Source organism: Oncorhynchus keta, chromosome 5 (genome assembly GCF_023373465.1).
Source record: "Oncorhynchus keta strain PuntledgeMale-10-30-2019 chromosome 5, Oket_V2, whole genome shotgun sequence".
Classification (NCBI taxonomy): domain Eukaryota; kingdom Metazoa; phylum Chordata; class Actinopteri; order Salmoniformes; family Salmonidae; genus Oncorhynchus; species Oncorhynchus keta.
The window spans coordinates 37,307,585-37,327,230 of record NC_068425.1 but is presented as its reverse complement, the minus strand read 5'-3'; the positions used below and the strand labels follow the sequence as shown (position 1 = coordinate 37,327,230).

General features: G+C 46.4%; 1 protein-coding gene and 2 long non-coding RNA genes across 8 annotated transcripts; 1 reads left to right on the top strand and 2 right to left on the bottom strand.

The window, feature by feature from the left end:
- The first annotated feature begins 2,125 nt into the window (after positions 1 to 2,125).
- Positions 2,126 to 2,757, top strand: LOC127930279 (uncharacterized). 4 transcript variants are annotated; one of them, XR_008137648.1, is made up of 4 exons: positions 2,126 to 2,263; positions 2,297 to 2,481; positions 2,576 to 2,607; positions 2,729 to 2,757. It is a non-coding gene; the product is annotated as an uncharacterized LOC127930279 (long non-coding RNA). The 4 variants fall into 4 exon arrangements; XR_008137646.1 differs by having other exon boundaries at positions 2,514 to 2,607; XR_008137649.1 differs by lacking the exon at positions 2,729 to 2,757 and adding an exon at positions 2,698 to 2,726.
- Positions 2,758 to 2,761: 4 nt separating this feature from the next.
- slc16a6b (solute carrier family 16 member 6b) lies at positions 2,762 to 17,605 on the bottom strand (the record flags this gene model as incomplete). The annotated part of the gene is made up of 5 exons (XM_052520043.1): positions 2,762 to 4,439; positions 5,088 to 6,011; positions 6,461 to 6,589; positions 7,459 to 7,602; positions 17,398 to 17,605. Coding segments are annotated over 5 exons (1,704 nt in total), but the record flags the coding sequence as incomplete, so codon positions are not given.
- On the bottom strand, positions 12,154 to 16,442 carry LOC127930280 (uncharacterized). 3 transcript variants are annotated; one of them, XR_008137650.1, is made up of 4 exons: positions 16,274 to 16,300; positions 14,559 to 14,624; positions 13,540 to 13,605; positions 12,154 to 12,297 (listed from the first exon to the last, which is right to left on the bottom strand). It is a non-coding gene; the product is annotated as an uncharacterized LOC127930280 (long non-coding RNA). The 3 variants fall into 3 exon arrangements; XR_008137651.1 differs by lacking the exon at positions 14,559 to 14,624 and adding an exon at positions 13,741 to 13,806; XR_008137652.1 differs by lacking the exons at positions 13,540 to 13,605; positions 14,559 to 14,624; positions 16,274 to 16,300 and adding exons at positions 15,485 to 15,550; positions 16,372 to 16,442.
- Positions 17,606 to 19,646: the final 2,041 nt, after the last annotated feature.

Below are 19,646 nucleotides of genomic sequence, written 5' to 3'. Positions count from 1 at the left end.
TCTCTTGATGTCTTTCTCTGGTCCAGTAACTACAGTGTAGAAAGTATTCAGACCCCTTGACTTTTTCCACATTTACGTTACGTTACAGCCTTATTCTACGTAAGGATTCAGACCCTTTGCTCTGATACTTAAGATTGAGACTTGTCCCAAAGCCACTCCTGTGTTTCTTGTCTGTGTGCTTAGGGTCATTGTCCTGTTGGAAGGTGAACCTTCACCCCAGTCTGCTCTGGAGCAGGTTTTCATCAAGGATCTCTGTACTTCGCTCCATTCATCTTTCTCTCGATCCTGATTAGTCTCCCAGTCCCTGCCGCTGAAAAACATCCCCACAGCATGATGCTGCCACCACCACCATGCTTCACCATAGGGATGGTGCCAGGTTTCGTCCAGACATGATGCTGCCACCACCATGCTTCACCGTAGGGATGGTGCCAGGTGTCCTCCAGACATGATGCTGCCACCACCATGCTTCACCGTAGGGATGGTGCCAGGTGTCCTCCAGACATGATGCTGCCACCACCATGCTTCACCGTAGGGATGGTGCCAGGTTTCGTCCAGACATGACGCTTGGCATTCGGGCCAAAGAGTTCAATCTTGGCGGGACCTTATATAGACAGGTGTGTGCCTTTCCAAATCATGTCCAATCAATTGAATTTACCACAGCTGGACTCCAATCAAGTTGTAGAAACATCTCAAGGATGATCGATGGAAACAGGATGCACCTGAGCTCAATTTCAAGTCTCATAGCAAAGGGTCTGAATAATTATGTAAATAAACTATTTCTGTTATTTATTATTAATACATTTGCAATAAACCTGTTTTCGCTTTGTCATTATGGGGTATTGTGTGTAGATTGTGTGTAATTTTTTAAATATTTAATCCATTTTAGAGTAAGGCTGTAACGTAACACAATGTGGAAAAAGGAAAGGCGTCTGAGTACTGTCTGAATACTGTCTGAATGCCGTCTGAATACTGTCTGAATGCCATCTGAATACTGTCTGAATACTGTCTGAATACTGTCTGAATACCGTCTGAATGCCATCTGAATACTGTCTGAATACCGTCTGAATACCGTCTGAATACTGTCTGAATACTGTTTGAGTACTGTCTGAATACTGTCTGAATACCGTCTGAATACTGTTTGAGTACTGTCTGAATACTGTCTGAATACCGTCTGAATACTGTCTGAATACTGTCTGAATACCGTCTGAATACCGTCTGAATACTGTCTGAATACCGTCTGAATACCGTCTGAATACCGTCTGAATACTGTTTGAGTACTGTCTGAATACTGTCTGTATACTGTCTGAATACCGTCTGAATTCTGTCTGAATACCGTCTGAGTACCGTCTGAGTACCGTCTGAATACTGTCTGAATACCATCTGAATACCGTCTGAATATATATATATATGTATATATGCCTCTCTCAATAGAATGAATACATGGACACGTGTTCAAATGTTCATTTGTTATAAAACAAATCAATTTAATCAATTAAAAAAAGCTGATCAGCAGTGAGTGTTGCAGCAGAGATGATAGATCCTGTATCTCAGTGCAAGAGGTCTGAGTGACTGAGAGTCTTTGGGTAGGGCATTTAGGCCAGTCTGAGGGAGATCGGCCTCTCTCCTTGTCTCAAGGTCTTTACCTGCCTAATATGGCGGTGAAAGACTCCAGGGTGTTTTCGGAGTCGACGATCAAAAGGAGTCGAGGAATCAACACTTTCGTAGTCAAATCTCCACCTCGACCTACCTAGGAAGTTTTGTCTCGTCACTGTGGCCTTGGCTTCAAATGCGTTTATATATTTATTTTATTTCAATAAACACAATATAAATAAAAGCTTTGATTGATTGATTGATTGACAGGTAAAGCAGTGATCCACAGCATTGAAACAGCTCGTCATTCACACTGTAATCCATACGTCTTTAGTTTCACCTACGGCCTTATTTGGTACTTTTATAATCACATTTATACATCACATCGGTACATGAAGTAGACTGTTGACGAATACATACCGTGCACAGGCTGTGCAGAATACTGTGGTGGTATTGTGTTTGGATAACAGTAGTCATTCAGATTCAACCCTAATAATAGTAATCGATATAAAGACAGGACTTGGCCTGTTACTACCAGGCCTTTGGCATCAACTGAGGGGTTGAGACAGAGAAACGGTCATCGTGGTTATAACTATGAACCCGAGAGGTCATGTCATGGTTATAACTATGAACCCGAGAGGTCATGTCATGGTTATAACTATGAACCCGAGAGGTCATCTCATGGTTATAACTATGAACCCGAGAGGTCATGTCATGGTTATAACTATGAACAGAGGTCATGTCATGGTTATAACTATGAACCTGAGAGGTCATGTCATGGTTATAAATATGAACAGAGGTCAGATCATGGTTATAACTATGAACAGAGGTCATGTCATGGTTATAACTATGAACAGAGGGGTCGTATCATGGTTATAACTATGAACAGAGGTCGTATCATGGTTATAAATATGAACAGGAAGGTCATATCATGGTTATAACTATGAACAGAGGTCGTATCATGGTTATAACTATGAACAGAGAGGTCGTATCATGGTTATAACTATGAACAGAGGGGTCGTATCATGGTTATAACTATGAACAGAGGTCGTATCATGGTTATAACTATGAACAGAGGTCATATCATGGTTATAACTATGAACAGAGGTCATATCATGGTTATAACTATGAACAGAAGGTCATATCATGGTTATAACTATGAACAGAAGGTCATATCATGGTTATAACTATGAACAGGAAGGTCATATCATGGTTATAACTATGAACAGAGAGGTCATATCATGGTTATAACTATGAACAGAGAGGTCATATCATGGTTATAACTATGAACAGAGAGGTCATATCATGGTTATAACTATGAACAGAAAGGTCATATCATGGTTATAACTATGAACAGAAAGGTCATATCATGGTTATAACTATGAACAGAAAGGTCATATCATGGTTATAACTATGAACAGAAAGGTCATATCATGGTTATAACTATGAACAGAAAGGTCATATCATGGTTATAACTATGAACAGAGAGGTCATATCATGGTTATAACTATGAACAGAAAGGTCATATCATGGTTATAACTATGAACAGGAAGGTCATATCATGGTTATAACTATGAACAGGAAGGTCATATCATGGTTATAACTATGAACAGGAAGGTCATATCATGGTTATAACTATGAACAGGAAGGTCATATCATGGTTATAACTATGAACAGGAAGGTCATATCATGGTTATAACAACTACTGACAGAGCGGTAATCATGTTAAACGCCTGTGTCTCAGCCATGCATGGAGTTTGGTTGACTCTGAGGAGAGAGACTTGGTCAATAGGAATGATGTACCTAAGACAGTTGTTCGCTGCAATGCAAGTGTATGTGAATGACATCTGAGAGGGTGAACAGGTCAAAGCTGTGTGTGTGTGTGTGTGTGTGTGTATACATTCTGTACCACAGAGATGATTGTCCAGCACTCCGTCTCTCAGTAGCATGTTGACAGTGTGTGTGTGTGTATACATTCTGTACCACAGAGGTGTTTGTCCAGCACTCAGTCTCTCAGTAGCATGTTTGACAGCGTGTGTGTTCTCTTATTTGCTAGATGGTTGGGTGTTTGTTCTCCATTCTAACCACCTGTGAGTATCTAGTGGTCGAGGTTCTCCTTGGTTGGTCAGTTAGGCAGCGTCTTTGTTCTCCATTCTTAACCACCTGTGAGTATCTAGAGGTCGAGGTTCTCCTTGGTCGGTCAGTTAGGCAGCGTCTTTGTTCTCCATTCTTAACCACCTGTGAGTATCTAGAGGTCGAGGTTCTCCTTGGTCGGTCAGTTAGGCAGCGTCTTTGTTCTCCATTCTTAACCACCTGTGAGTATCTAGAGGTCGAGGTTCTCCTTGGTCGGTCAGTTAGGCAGCGTCTTTGTTCTCCATTCTTAACCACCTGTGAGTATCTAGAGGTCGAGGTTCTCCTTGGCCGGTCAGTTAGGCAGCAAAACGCTGTCATATATTTATATTCAACCTTTATTTAACCAGGTCGTCCCATTGAGTTCAGAAGATCCAAAGGAGGTCTGGTTGTGGTTCTGTCTTAGCTATTCAACCACGTTCAGACCGCGTTGGTCTCCTGTTTTGGGGACCATTTAGCCGGACTGGTCTCCTCAACCAGATCAACATCTAGATAATCTGTTGATCCACTGTCCTGAGAAACCTTCTCCTCCTCTCCTCCTTCCTCTCCTCCTTCCTCCTCCTCTCCTCCTTCCTCCTCCTGTTTTCTCGTCTTCCCGCGGTGGCAGAGGCCAGACTTGGCAGGCCCCACCATGGCGAGGAAGATGGCGCCCAGGCCCATTCCCACAGCACAGGAGTAGAAGGCTGAGCCATAGTTCTGGGTCTTGTCCACCAACAGGCCTGGGGAGAAAACACAGGAGGCAACGTCAGAGACGCCTAAAGATCTGCCAAGACCCTTCAAGATCATCAGGTTGGTGCAGCAGCAATCAAAACCTTCTAGATGGGTTCAGAAGAGGATTACAGACAATGAAAGGATTCACAAAGAAAGATATTCAGAGAGGGAGGGACTGAGAGAGAGAGGGAGGGACTGAGAGAGAGAGAGGGAGGGACAGAGAGAGAGAGAGAGAGAGAGAGAGAGGGAGAGAGAGAGAGAGAGAGAGAGAGAGAGAGAGAGAGAGAGAGAGAGAGAGAGAGGAGGGAGGGACTGAGAGAGAGAGAGAGGAGAGAGAGAGAGAGGGAGGGACTGAGAGAGAGGGGAGGGACTGAGAGAGAGAGGGAGGGACTGAGAGGAGAGGGACTGAGAGAGAGAGAGAGAGAGGGAGAGGACTGGAGAGAGAGAGAGAGAGGAGAGAGAGAGAGAGAGAGAGAGAGAAGGGAGAGAGAGAGGAGAGGGACTGAGAGAGAGAGAGAGACTGAGAGAGAGAAGGGAGAGAGGAGAGGAGGGACGGAGAGAGAGAGAGAGAGAAGAAGAGACAGAGAGAGAGAGGGAGGACTAGATGAGAGAGAAGACTAAGATCCAGACAGAGTTAACCATCTAGAGTCTCTTACCCCCCAGCGGTGGTCCTGCCAACCCAGCAAAGCTCTGGATACACACATAGACCCCCACGGACGAGGGCATCCTGTCTATGCCCACCACGTCGTCCTCTGCCAGCATGGGGATGTGTGTAGAACCCACGGTGCCCATCAGGAAGCCATAGAGACAGCAGCAGGCTGCCAGGCCCCAGAACTCAGTCACCTGGGTGAAGGCAAGCAGCACCAGACACAGCAGAACTACACATCCCAGAAGCACCTGGGTCTTACGCATCCGCACCTTGTTTAAAATGACCCCGATGGACAGGCGCCCGCAGACCTCGGACACCGCCATTACAGAGAGCATGTAGGCCGACTTCTCTGGGTGGACGCCGCGGCTCTTACTGAGCTCTATGATGTAGAGAGACGGGGCGAAGAACCCCAGCGTGGCGAAGAGACCGAACAGAGAGTAGCAGATGAACGATCCATCTTTCAACACAGAAAAGTCTAGAAGTTTGGAGGGTTGGACAAGGGGACCCACCTCACCCTGCTCTTTCTCCCCAGCCTCCAGCTGATTCAGTGGGGTTCCAAGGGCTGCCTGTCCCCCCTGGTTCTTCTCCCCCTGGTCCTCCATGAGGGCCCGGGTCTCTGAGGGGTCCTGTGCGGCTGTGGCGGCCCGGAGGTCAGCACTGGAGGCGGACAGAGAGGTGACCCCAGAATCCCCCGAGTCCTCAGACTCCCCCGAGCTAACGTTGGTCTGGGTGTCCTCATTCTCCAGCTCGTAGACCGTCTGCAGCTTAACGGACAGCTTCTCCTTATTGGACACCTCCCCTGACACTTCCTGGTCAGGTCGGATGATGATTGGTCGAAGCAGAGCGCCGCAGCCAATCACGGAGGCCTGCATGAGACCGATGACGACGAGGCAGTGGCGCCAGCCGATGATCTCCTTCAAGGCCATGAAGGCTGCAGGAGAGGAGTTGTTTAATGACTGTTAGAAACATTCAAAAGGCCTGTTTCTTTACCTTCCTCCACAGTGTTTCAGGTATTATTTATAGAACAGTATCACTCACTATATCTGCCTTTTGAGATTCATTAGTCTGTGTATGAAATGGCACCCTATTCCCTATATAGCACCCTACACCCTATGGGCCCTGGTCAAAAGTAGTGCACTATATAGGGAATAGGGTATCATTGGACCCTGGTCAAAAGTAGTGCACTATAAAAAGGGAATATAGGGTATCATTGGGCCCTGATAAAAAGTAGTGCACTATGTAGGGAACAGGGTATCATTGGGCCCTGATAGAAAGTAGTGCACTATGTAGGGAACAGGGTATCATTGGGCCCTGGTAAAAAGTATTGCACTATGTAGGGAATAGGGTGCCATTTGGGACACACATGAAACCGCAACGTACCTGGTGCGAAGACAAACATGGCGAAGGACTCCCCTGAGGAGGCCAGGGCGGTGACCAGGGACCTCCTCCTGCTGAAGTACTGGGACAGGATGGTGATGGTGGGCAGGAAGGCCAGGCAGTACCCCAGACCTGAACACATTACAAAACCACAAACACCTGTTATTGTATATACGCAATCTGGAAATCACTTGAGTAACATGAAACCAAAACCCAATGAAAACACGGAATACAGGAGTACCTTGTCATCAAGATCATGTCAAATAACGTTTACAAAGTGAATACAGTCACTGTGCAAAATGCTGCTGACGGTTTCACGTTTCAGTCCCATGTCTTAGATATATACACATCATTGGTCCAGCAGAGGTCACACAGAGGTGTGTGACAGCCACGGGCACTGCAGCAAGGTCAGGGGTCAGAGGTCAGAGGTCAGGGTTCACAGGTCACCCTGATGTCAAGAGGTCAGGGTTGATAGGTCACTCGGGCTTGTTGTCGTGGTGACTGCTGAAAGAGGACGTAGTTAAAAAACAAAGACAAGAAGAGAGAAGACAGAGGTTGTTAAGTTGCTGCTGTCTGTTTTATAAAGGAAGGTGACGAGGTATTTAGTGGGACAGCTAGCAGTGCTTCGTTCTGTAAAAGAAAAGTTATTTGGATCAGATCTGAAAGGAAATATTGGTTTATTTTGGACAATTTTGGGAATAGTTCTTTTTGTGTTGTGTAAATCTGTCCTACAGACTCAAGATGGGGGAGTTTAGGCCTCATTGACACGTTGCATTCAAAGTGAAGTGAATACAGCTTTGACAGTGGGGTTGTTTTTACCCCACAAACACAGGCCGGGTCAGGAAGAGACAGACATCGATCAGTCAGCCTCATGCACTGCTAGGAGTCCCTTGTTTCATTCAGATCTTGTGTGTGTGTGTGTGTGTGTGTGTGTGTGTGTGTGTGTGTGTGTGTGTGTGTGTGTGTGTGTGTGTGTGTGTATAAAGTAGTTAGATCGTTACCTGAGACGATGCCGATAGTGACGTACATCTCGTTGATGGAGGAGACGAAAGCAGAGCTGATGGTACCCAGACTGACCAGAAAACCCCCCAACATCACTACGGGACGGTACCCAAACCGGTTACTGAGCACCGAGGACAGAGGGGCTGGAGGGGAGAGAGAGGGGGGAAGAGGGGGGGAAGAGGAGAAGGGGGGAAGAGGAGAGGGGAGGGAGAGGAGAGGGGGAGGAGGGAGAGGGGGAGAGAGGGGGAAGAGGAAAGAGGGGAGGGGAGGGGAAGAGGAGAGAGAGGGAGAGGAGAGAGAGAGGAAGAGGAGAGAGAGAGGGGGGGAGAGAGAGGAGAGAGAGGGAGAGGGGGGGAAGGGGATAGGGGGAAGAGGAGAGAGGGGGAGAGGGGGGGAGAGAGGGGGAAGAGGAGTGAGAGGGAGAGGGGGAAGAGAGAGAGAGGGGGAAGAGGAGAGAGGGAGAGAGAGGACTGTTAGTTTTACTATAGACATGTTTTTCATTAACCTTATACACTATTTAATGAAGTAGTTGATTGACACAGTTCAGTGAATAGGACAGATTCTGTCTAAATACTGTTCATACAGATTTACTGGCCCATAAAGCCTCTTATACGAGTGCTGATCTAGGATCAGGACCCCTGTCCATAAAAATCTGATCCATTATGATCAAAAAGGAAAAACTATTCCTAGATCAGCACTGCTACTCTGATCTTAAACCTGTGAAGATGATGATTAAAACTTCCTAAGGCTAAGGGGCAGTATTTTGATGTCCGGATGAAAAGCGTGCCCAAAGTAAACTGCCTGTTACTCAGGCCCAGAAGCTAGGATATGCATATAATTGGTAGAGTTGGATAGAAAACAGTCTAAAGTTTCTAAAACAGTTACAATTACTGTCTGTGAGTATAACAGAACTGATTTGGCAGGTGAAACCCCGAGGACAAACCATCCAGGGGAAAAAATGTTGAGGTCATAGGATTTTCCAATGGTTTTCTATGGGAAACCCTATTTATTAGGAACCCGGTTGCAGTTCCTATGGTTTCCACTAGATGTCACCAGTCTTTAGAAATTGGTGGATGTTTTTCTTTTGAGGAATGAAGAAGTAGTGCTATTCATTCCATGTGTCACTCTGAAGGTCCCGACTATTTTGTTGCGCTTGAACAGGAAGCGCGCTCAGTTTTATTTTCCCTTGGTATTGGAAACAGATTATCCCGCCTAAAAATGTTATCGATTATTTACATTTTAGGATTTACCTGAGGTCGGATTAGGATTTACCTGAGGTCGGATTAGGATTTACCTGAGGTCGGATTAGGATTTACCTGAGGTCGGATTAGGATTCACCTGAGGTCGGATTAGGATTCACCTGAGGTCGGATTAGGATTTACCTGAGGTCGGATTAGGATTTACCTGAGGTCGGATTAGGATTTACCTGAGGTCGGATTAGGATTTACCTGAGGTCGGATTAGGATTTACCTGAGGTCGGATTAGGATTTACCTGAGGTCGGATTAGGATTTACCTGAGGTCGGATTAGGATTTACCTGAGGTCGGATTAGGATTTACCTGAGGTCGGATTAGGATTTACCTGAGGTTGGATTAGGAACGTTGTTTGAAATGTTTGGACCGAGTTTACAGGTAACTAATTAGATACTTTGTAGTCATGTTGGGCGAGTTGGAACCGGTGTATTTCTGAATCAAACGCGCCAAATGAATGGACATTTTGGGGATATAAAGAAGGAATTTATCGAACAAAACGACCATTCATTGTGTCACTGAGACATTTTGGGATTGCAAAAAGAAGATCTTCAAAGGTAAGGCACTTATTATATCGTTATTTCTTACTTTTGTGTCACACCTTGCCTGGTTGGAAAATGATTTTCATGTGTTTGTATGCGGGGGCGCTGTCCTCAGGTAATCCCATGGTTTGCTTTCACCATAAAACCTTTTTGAAATCTGACACGGCGGCTGGATTAACACGAAGCTAAGCTTTATTCTGATGTGTTACACTTGTATTTTCATGGATGTTGAATATTGATATATCCGTAAGTTTGAATTTGGCGCTCTGCTATTTCACCGATCCCACTAAAGGGATTGGCACTTTAAGAGATCCCTACGAGGTTTTAAGAGGCTCTCTCTGAGCCACCTGTGATTATGACTAAGAGGCTCTCTGAACCACCTGTGATTATGACTAAGAGGCTCTCTGAGCCACCTGTGATTATGATGACTAAGAGGCTCTCTGAACCCCCTGTGATTATGATGACTAAGAGGCTCTCTGAACCCCCTGTGATTATGATGACTAAGAGGCTCTCTGAACCCCCCTGTGATTATGATGACTAAGAGGCTCTCTGACCCACATGTGATTATGATGACTAAGAGGCTCTCTGACCCCCCTGTGATTATGATGACTAAGAGGCTCTCTGAACCCCCTGTGATTATGACTAAGAGGCTCTCTGACCCACCTGTGATTATGATGACTAAGAGGCTCTCTGAACCCCCTGTGATTATGATGACTAAGAGGCTCTCTGAACCCCCTGTGATTATGACTAAGAGGCTCTCTGACCCACCTGTGATGATGACTAAGAGGCTCTCTGAACCACCTGTGATTATGACTAAGAGGCTCTCTGAACCCCCTGTGATTATGACTAAGAGGCTCACTGACCCACCTGTGATTATGACTAAGAGGCTCTCTGAACCACCTGTGATTATGACTAAGAGGCTCTCTGAACCCCCTGTGATTATGATGACTAAGAGGCTCTCTGAACCACCTGTGATTATGACTAAGAGGCTCTCTGAACCCCTGTGATTATGATGACTAAGAGGCTCTCTGAACCCCCTGTGATTATGATGACTAAGAGGCTCTCTGAACCACCTGTGATTATGACTAAGAGGCTCTCTGAACCCCCTGTGATTATGATGACTAAGAGGCTCTCTGAACCCCCTGTGATTATGATGACTAAGAGGCTCTCTGAACCCCCTGTGATTATGATGACTAAGAGGCTCTCTGACCCACCTGTGATTATGACTAAGAGGCTCTCTGAACCACCTGTGATTATGACTAAGAGGCTCTCTGAACCACCTGTGATTATGATGACTAAGAGGCTCTCTGAACCCCCTGTGATTATGACTAAGAGGCTCTCTGACCCACATGTGATTATGACTAAGAGGCTCTCTGAACCACCTGTGATTATGACTAAGAGGCTCTCTGAACCCCCTGTGATTATGATGACTAAGAGGCTCTCTGAACCCCCTGTGATTATGATGACTAAGAGGCTCTCTGAACCCCCTGTGATTATGACTAAGAGGCTCTCTGAACCCCCTGTGATTATGACTAAGAGGCTCTCTGACCCACCTGTGATTATGACTAAGAGGCTCTCTGAACCCCCTGTGATTATGATGACTAAGAGGCTCTCTGAACCCCCTGTGATTATGACTAAGAGGCTCTCTGACCCACCTGTGATTATGACTAAGAGGCTCTCTGAACCACCTGTGATTATGACTAAGAGGCTCTCTGAACCACCTGTGATTATGATGACTAAGAGGCTCTCTGAACCCCCTGTGATTATGACTAAGAGGCTCTCTGACCCACATGTGATTATGACTAAGAGGCTCTCTGAACCACCTGTGATTATGACTAAGAGGCTCTCTGAACCCCCTGTGATTATGATGACTAAGAGGCTCTCTGAACCCCCCTGTGATTATGATGACTAAGAGGCTCTCTGAACCCCCTGTGATTATGACTAAGAGGCTCTCTGACCCACCTGTGATGATGACTAAGGCTCTCTGACCCACCTGTGATGATGACTAAGAGGCTCTCTGAACCCCCTGTGATTATGATGACTAAGAGGCTCTCTGACCCACCTGTGATTATGACTAAGAGGCTCTCTGACCCACCTGTGATGATGACTAAGAGGCTCTCTGAACCACCTGTGATTATGACTAAGAGGCTCTCTGAACCCCCTGTGATTATGATGACTAAGAGGCTCTCTGAACCACCTGTGATGATGACTAAGAGGCTCTCTGAACCCCCTGTGATTATGATGACTAAGAGGCTCTCTGAACCACCTGTGATTATGACTAAGAGGCTCTCTGACCCACCTGTGATTATGACTAAGAGGCTCTCTGAACCACCTGTGATTATGACTAAGAGGCTCTCTGACTCACCTGTGATTATGACTAAGAGGCTCTCTGAACCACCTGTGATTATGACTAAGAGGCTCTCTGACCCACCTGTGAATGTGACTAAGAGGCTCTCTGAACCCCCTGTGATTATGACTAAGAGGCTCTCTGACCCACCTGTGATGATGACTAAGAGGCTCTCTGAACCACCTGTGATTATGACTAAGAGGCTCTCTGAACCCCCTGTGATTATGATGACTAAGAGGCTCTCTGACCCACCTGTGATTATGACTAAGAGGCTCTCTGACTCACCTGTGATTATGACTAAGAGGCTCTCTGAACCACCTGTGATTATGACTAAGAGGCTCTCTGACCCACCTGTGATGATGACTAAGAGGCTCTCTGACCCACCTGTGATGATGACTAAGAGGCTCTCTGAACCACCTGTGATTATGACTAAGAGGCTCTCTGACCCACCTGTGATTATGACTAAGAGGCTCTCTGAACCCCCTGTGATTATGATGACTAAGAGGCTCTCTGAACCCCCCTGTGATTATGATGACTAAGAGGCTCTCTGAACCCCCCTGTGATTATGATGACTAAGAGGCTCTCTGACCCACATGTGATTATGATGACTAAGAGGCTCTCTGACCCACATGTGATTATGATGACTATAAGAGGCTCTCTGAACCCCCTGTGATTATGACTAAGAGGCTCTCTGACCCACCTGTGATGATAACTAAGAGGCTCTCTGAACCACCTGTGATTATGACTAAGAGGCTCTCTGAACCCCCTGTGATTATGACTAAGAGGCTCTCTGACCCACATGTGATTATGACTAAGAGGCTCTCTGAACCCCCTGTGATTATGACTAAGAGGCTCTCTGACCCACCTGTGATGATGACTAAGAGGCTCTCTGAACCACCTGTGATTATGACTAAGAGGCTCTCTGAACCACCTGTGATTATGACTAAGAGGCTCTCTGACCCACCTGTGATGATGACTAAGAGGCTCTCTGAACCACCTGTGATTATGACTAAGAGGCTCTCTGAACCCCCTGTGATTATGATGACTAAGAGGCTCTCTGAACCCCCCTGTGATTATGATGACTAAGAGGCTCTCTGAACCCCCTGTGATTATGACTAAGAGGCTCTCTGAACCCCTGTGATTATGACTAAGAGGCTCTCTGACCCACCTGTGATTATGACTAAGAGGCTCTCTGAACCCCCTGTGATTATGATGACTAAGAGGCTCTCTGAACCCCCTGTGATTATGACTAAGAGGCTCTCTGACCCACCTGTGATTATGACTAAGAGGCTCTCTGAACCACCTGTGATTATGACTAAGAGGCTCTCTGAACCACCTGTGATTATGATGACTAAGAGGCTCTCTGAACCCCCTGTGATTATGACTAAGAGGCTCTCTGACCCACATGTGATTATGACTAAGAGGCTCTCTGAACCACCTGTGATTATGACTAAGAGGCTCTCTGAACCCCCTGTGATTATGATGACTAAGAGGCTCTCTGAACCCCCTGTGATTATGATGACTAAGAGGCTCTCTGAACCCCTGTGATTATGACTAAGAGGCTCTCTGACCCACCTGTGATGATGACTAAGGCTCTCTGACCCACCTGTGATGATGACTAAGAGGCTCTCTGAACCCCCTGTGATTATGATGACTAAGAGGCTCTCTGACCCACCTGTGATTATGACTAAGAGGCTCTCTGACCCACCTGTGATGATGACTAAGAGGCTCTCTGAACCACCTGTGATTATGACTAAGAGGCTCTCTGAACCCCCTGTGATTATGATGACTAAGAGGCTCTCTGAACCACCTGTGATGATGACTAAGAGGCTCTCTGAACCCCCTGTGATTATGACTAAGAGGCTCTCTGACCCACCTGTGAATGTGACTAAGAGGCTCTCTGAACCCCCTGTGATTATGACTAAGAGGCTCTCTGACCCACCTGTGATGATGACTAAGAGGCTCTCTGAACCACCTGTGATTATGACTAAGAGGCTCTCTGAACCCCCTGTGATTATGATGACTAAGAGGCTCTCTGACCCACCTGTGATTATGACTAAGAGGCTCTCTGAACCACCTGTGATTATGACTAAGAGGCTCTCTGAACCCCCTGTGATTATGACTAAGAGGCTCTCTGACTCACCTGTGATTATGACTAAGAGGCTCTCTGAACCACCTGTGATTATGACTAAGAGGCTCTCTGACCCACCTGTGATGATGACTAAGAGGCTCTCTGACCCACCTGTGATGATGACTAAGAGGCTCTCTGAACCACCTGTGATTATGACTAAGAGGCTCTCTGACCCACCTGTGATTATGACTAAGAGGCTCTCTGAACCCCCTGTGATTATGATGACTAAGAGGCTCTCTGAACCCCCCTGTGATTATGATGACTAAGAGGCTCTCTGACCCACATGTGATTATGATGACTAAGAGGCTCTCTGACCCACATGTGATTATGATGACTATAAGAGGCTCTCTGAACCCCCTGTGATTATGACTAAGAGGCTCTCTGACCCACCTGTGATGATAACTAAGAGGCTCTCTGAACCACCTGTGATTATGACTAAGAGGCTCTCTGAACCCCCTGTGATTATGACTAAGAGGCTCTCTGAACCCCCTGTGATTATGATGACTAAGAGGCTCTCTGACCCACATGTGATTATGATGACTAAGAGGCTCTCTGACCCACATGTGATTATGATGACTATAAGAGGCTCTCTGAACCCCCTGTGATTATGACTAAGAGGCTCTCTGACCCACCTGTGATGATAACTAAGAGGCTCTCTGAACCACCTGTGATTATGACTAAGAGGCTCTCTGAACCCCCTGTGATTATGACTAAGAGGCTCTCTGACCCACATGTGATTATGACTAAGAGGCTCTCTGAACCCCCTGTGATTATGACTAAGAGGCTCTCTGACCCACCTGTGATGATGACTAAGAGGCTCTCTGAACCACCTGTGATTATGACTAAGAGGCTCTCTGAACCACCTGTGATTATGACTAAGAGGCTCTCTGACCCACCTGTGATGATGACTAAGAGGCTCTCTGAACCACCTGTGATTATGACTAAGAGGCTCTCTGAACCCCCTGTGATTATGACTAAGAGGCTCTCTGAACCCCCTGTGATTATGACTAAGAGGCTCTCTGAACCCCCTGTGATTATGACTAAGAGGCTCTCTGACCCACCTGTGATTATGACTAAGAGGCTCTCTGAACCACCTGTGATGATGACTAAGAGGCTCTCTGAACCACCTGTGATGATGACTAAGAGGCTCTCTGAACCCCCTGTGATGATGACTAAGAGGCTCTCTGACCCACCTGTGATGATGACTAAGAGGCTCTCTGAACCCCCTGTGATTATGACTAAGAGGCTCTCTGAACCCCCTGTGATTATGACTAAGAGGCTCTCTGAACCACCTGTGATGATGACTAAGAGGCTCTCTGAACCCCTGTGATTATGACTAAGAGGCTCTCTGACCCACCTGTGATGATGACTAAGAGGCTCTCTGACCCACCTGTGATGATGACTAAGAGGCTCTCTGACCCACCTGTGATGATGACTAAGAGGCTCTCTGACCCACCTGTGATGATGACTAAGAGGCTCTCTGACCCACCTGTGATGATGACTAAGAGGCTCTCTGACCCACCTGTGATGATGACTAAGAGGCTCTCTGACCCACCTGTGATGATGACTAAGAGGCTCTCTGACCCACCTGTGATTATGACTAAGAGGCTCTCTGACCCACCTGTGATGATGATGACTAAGAGGCTCTCTGACCCACCTGTGATTATGACTAAGAGGCTCTCTGACCCACCTGTGAATGTGACTAAGAGGCTCTCTGAACCCCCTGTGATTATGACTAAGAGGCTCTCTGACCCACCTGTGATGATGACTAAGAGGCTCTCTGAACCACCTGTGATTATGACTAAGAGGCTCTCTGAACCCCCTGTGATTATGACTAAGAGGCTCTCTGACCCACCTGTGATTATGACTAAGAGGCTCTCTGACCCACCTGTGATGATGACTAAGAGGCTCTCTGAACCACCTGTGATTATGACTAAGAGGCTCTCTGACCCACCTGTGATTATGACTAAGAGGCTCTCTGAACCCCCTGTGATTATGATGACTAAGAGGCTCTCTGAACCCCCCTGTGATTATGATGACTAAGAGGCTCTCTGACCCACATGTGATTATGATGACTAAGAGGCTCTCTGACCCACATGTGATTATGATGACTATAAGAGGCTCTCTGAACCCCCTGTGATTATGACTAAGAGGCTCTCTGACCCACCTGTGATGATAACTAAGAGGCTCTCTGAACCACCTGTGATTATGACTAAGAGGCTCTCTGAACCCCCTGTGATTATGACTAAGAGGCTCTCTGAACCCCCTGTGATTATGATGACTAAGAGGCTCTCTGAACCCCCCTGTGATTATGATGACTAAGAGGCTCTCTGACCCACATGTGATTATGATGACTAAGAGGCTCTCTGACCCACATGTGATTATGATGACTATAAGAGGCTCTCTGAACCCCCTGTGATTATGACTAAGAGGCTCTCTGACCCACCTGTGATGATAACTAAGAGGCTCTCTGAACCACCTGTGATTATGACTAAGAGGCTCTCTGAACCCCCTGTGATTATGACTAAGAGGCTCTCTGACCCACATGTGATTATGACTAAGAGGCTCTCTGAACCCCTGTGATTATGACTAAGAGGCTCTCTGACCCACCTGTGATGATGACTAAGAGGCTCTCTGAACCACCTGTGATTATGACTAAGAGGCTCTCTGAACCACCTGTGATTATGACTAAGAGGCTCTCTGACCCACCTGTGATGATGACTAAGAGGCTCTCTGAACCACCTGTGATTATGACTAAGAGGCTCTCTGAACCCCCTGTGATTATGACTAAGAGGCTCTCTGAACCCCCTGTGATTATGACTAAGAGGCTCTCTGAACCCCCTGTGATTATGACTAAGAGGCTCTCTGACCCACCTGTGATTATGACTAAGAGGCTCTCTGAACCACCTGTGATGATGACTAAGAGGCTCTCTGAACCACCTGTGATGATGACTAAGAGGCTCTCTGAACCCCCTGTGATGATGACTAAGAGGCTCTCTGACCCACCTGTGATGATGACTAAGAGGCTCTCTGAACCCCCTGTGATTATGACTAAGAGGCTCTCTGAACCCCCTGTGATTATGACTAAGAGGCTCTCTGAACCACCTGTGATGATGACTAAGAGGCTCTCTGAACCCCCTGTGATTATGACTAAGAGGCTCTCTGACCCACCTGTGATGATGACTAAGAGGCTCTCTGACCCACCTGTGATGATGACTAAGAGGCTCTCTGACCCACCTGTGATGATGACTAAGAGGCTCTCTGACCCACCTGTGATGATGACTAAGAGGCTCTCTGACCCACCTGTGATGATGACTAAGAGGCTCTCTGACCCACCTGTGATGATGACTAAGAGGCTCTCTGACCCACCTGTGATGATGACTAAGAGGCTCTCTGACCCACCTGTGATTATGACTAAGAGGCTCTCTGACCCACCTGTGATGATGATGACTAAGAGGCTCTCTGACCCACCTGTGATGATGACTAAGAGGCTCTCTGACCCACCTGTGATGATGACTAAGAGGCTCTCTGACCCACCTGTGATGATGACTAAGAGGCTCTCTGACCCACCTGTGATGATGACTAAGAGGCTCTCTGACCCACCTGTGAATGTGACTAAGAGGCTCTCTGAACCACCTGTGATGATGACTAAGAGGCTCTCTGACCCACCTGTGAATGTGACGATGAAGACGCAGATTGCGATGACCCAGGATACTCTGCTGTTGCTCTCCCCAAACTCTGTCATGAGGTCCTCGAGGAACACCCCCAGAGACTTGATGGTCCCGTAAGTAAACACCTCAACGAAGAAGAAGGCCACAGCCACCGCCCAGCCCCAGCCCCCGTCTGGCACCGCCTCGTACACACACGGACCCCCGCACCCCCGGACCCCCGCACCGCTGACTTTAACCCCCTCATGGCTGGGTCTGAGCACCTGGGAGAGAGGGACAGAGAGTCAATCAGGGAAGTTTTTCCAAGTGTAGTCAAGCGCTATGATGAAACTGTCTCTCGTGAGGACCACCACAGGAAAGGAAGACCCAGAGTTACCTCTGCTGCAGAGGATAAGTTCATTAGAGTTACCAGCCTCAGAAATCGGCAATTAACTGCACCTCAGAAAACATCAAGTGTTCAGAGGAGACTGTGAATCAGGCCTCCATGGTCCAATTGCTGCAAAGAAGAATCTCAAATATATTATGATTTGTTTAACACTTTTTTGGTTACTACATGATTCCATATGTGTTATTTCATAGATTTAATATATTCACTATTATTCTACCATGTAGAAAATAGTGTGTGTGTACTGTATGTATATTGAGTGTACAAAACATTATGAACACCTGCTCTTTCCATGACACAGACTGACCAGGTGAATCCAGGTGAAAGATACGATCCCTTATTGATGTCACTTGTTAAATCCACTTCAATCAGTGCAGATGAAGGGGAGGAGACCTGGTTAAACTCAATAGTAGGAAGGTGTTCTTAATGTTTTGTACACTCAGTGTATGTATGTACTTAGAGGGAAAGAGACAAGAGATACTGGCATGCAGGCAAACACAGGCACACACAGGCACACACACACACACACACACACACACACACACACACACACACACACACACACACACACACACACACACACACACACACACACACACACACACACACACACACACACACACACACACACACACAAAGGAACACAGCCAGAGGAAAGACACGCGCAGCATATAGTGGGCTGGTGAGACTAAGGGCGTTCTCATACATCTTTTGTTTGCTTAAGTTTTGAATCAGAGTTCAGATATGAGCCTAAGCTCCACCCCCACCATCCCCACTCTCGTTCTCTCTATAAATGTCGATCTCTCTCTGTTCTGGTCTTATCTTGTTCCATCTGATTCTGAACTGAAACCAAACAAAGATGATATAATCTACCAGCCAATCCAGCTGGTGTCTGAATACTACTATAGCTCTATCCAAAATATATCTGTTTTATATGAGGTTCATAGACTGGCTGTTTTATATGGGGCTGGTTCATAGACTGACTGTTTTATATGGGGCTGGTTCATAGACTGACTGTTTTATATGGGGCTGGTTCATAGACTGACTGTTTTATATGGGGCTGGTTCATAGACTGACTGTTTTATATGGGGCTGGTTCATAGACTGACTGTTTTATATGGGGCTGGTTCATAGACTGGCTGTTTTATATGGGGCTGGTTCATAGACTGTTTTATATGGGGCTGGTTCATAGACTGACTGTTTTATATGAGGTTCATAGACTGACTGTTTTATATGGGGCTGGTTCATAGACTGACTGTTTAATATGGGGCTGGTTCATAGACTGACTGTTTTATATGGGGCTGGTTCATAGACTGACTGTTTTATATGGGGCTGGTTCATAGACTGACTGTTTTATATGGGGCTGGTTCATAGACTGACTGTTTTATATGGGGCTGGTTCATAGACTGACTGTTTTATATGGGGCTGGTTCATAGACTGACTGTTTTATATGGGGCTGGTTCATAGACTGACTGTTTTATATGGGGCTGGTTCGTAGACTGACTGTTTTATATGAGGCTGGTTCATAGACTGACTGTTTTATAGGAGGCTGGTTCATAGACTGTTTTATATGAGGCTGGTTCATAGACTGACTGTTTTATATGAGGCTGGTTCATAGACTGACTGTTTTATATGGGGCTGGTTCGTAGACTGACTGTTTTATATGGGGCTGGTTCGTAGACTGACTGTTTTATATGAGGCTGGTTCATAGACTGACTGTTTTATAGGAGGCTGGTTCATAGACTGTTTTATATGAGGCTGGTTCATAGACTGACTGTTTTATAGGAGGCTGGTTCATAGACTGTTTTATATGAGGCTGGTTCATAGACTGACTGTTTTATATGAGGCTGGTTCATAGACTGACTG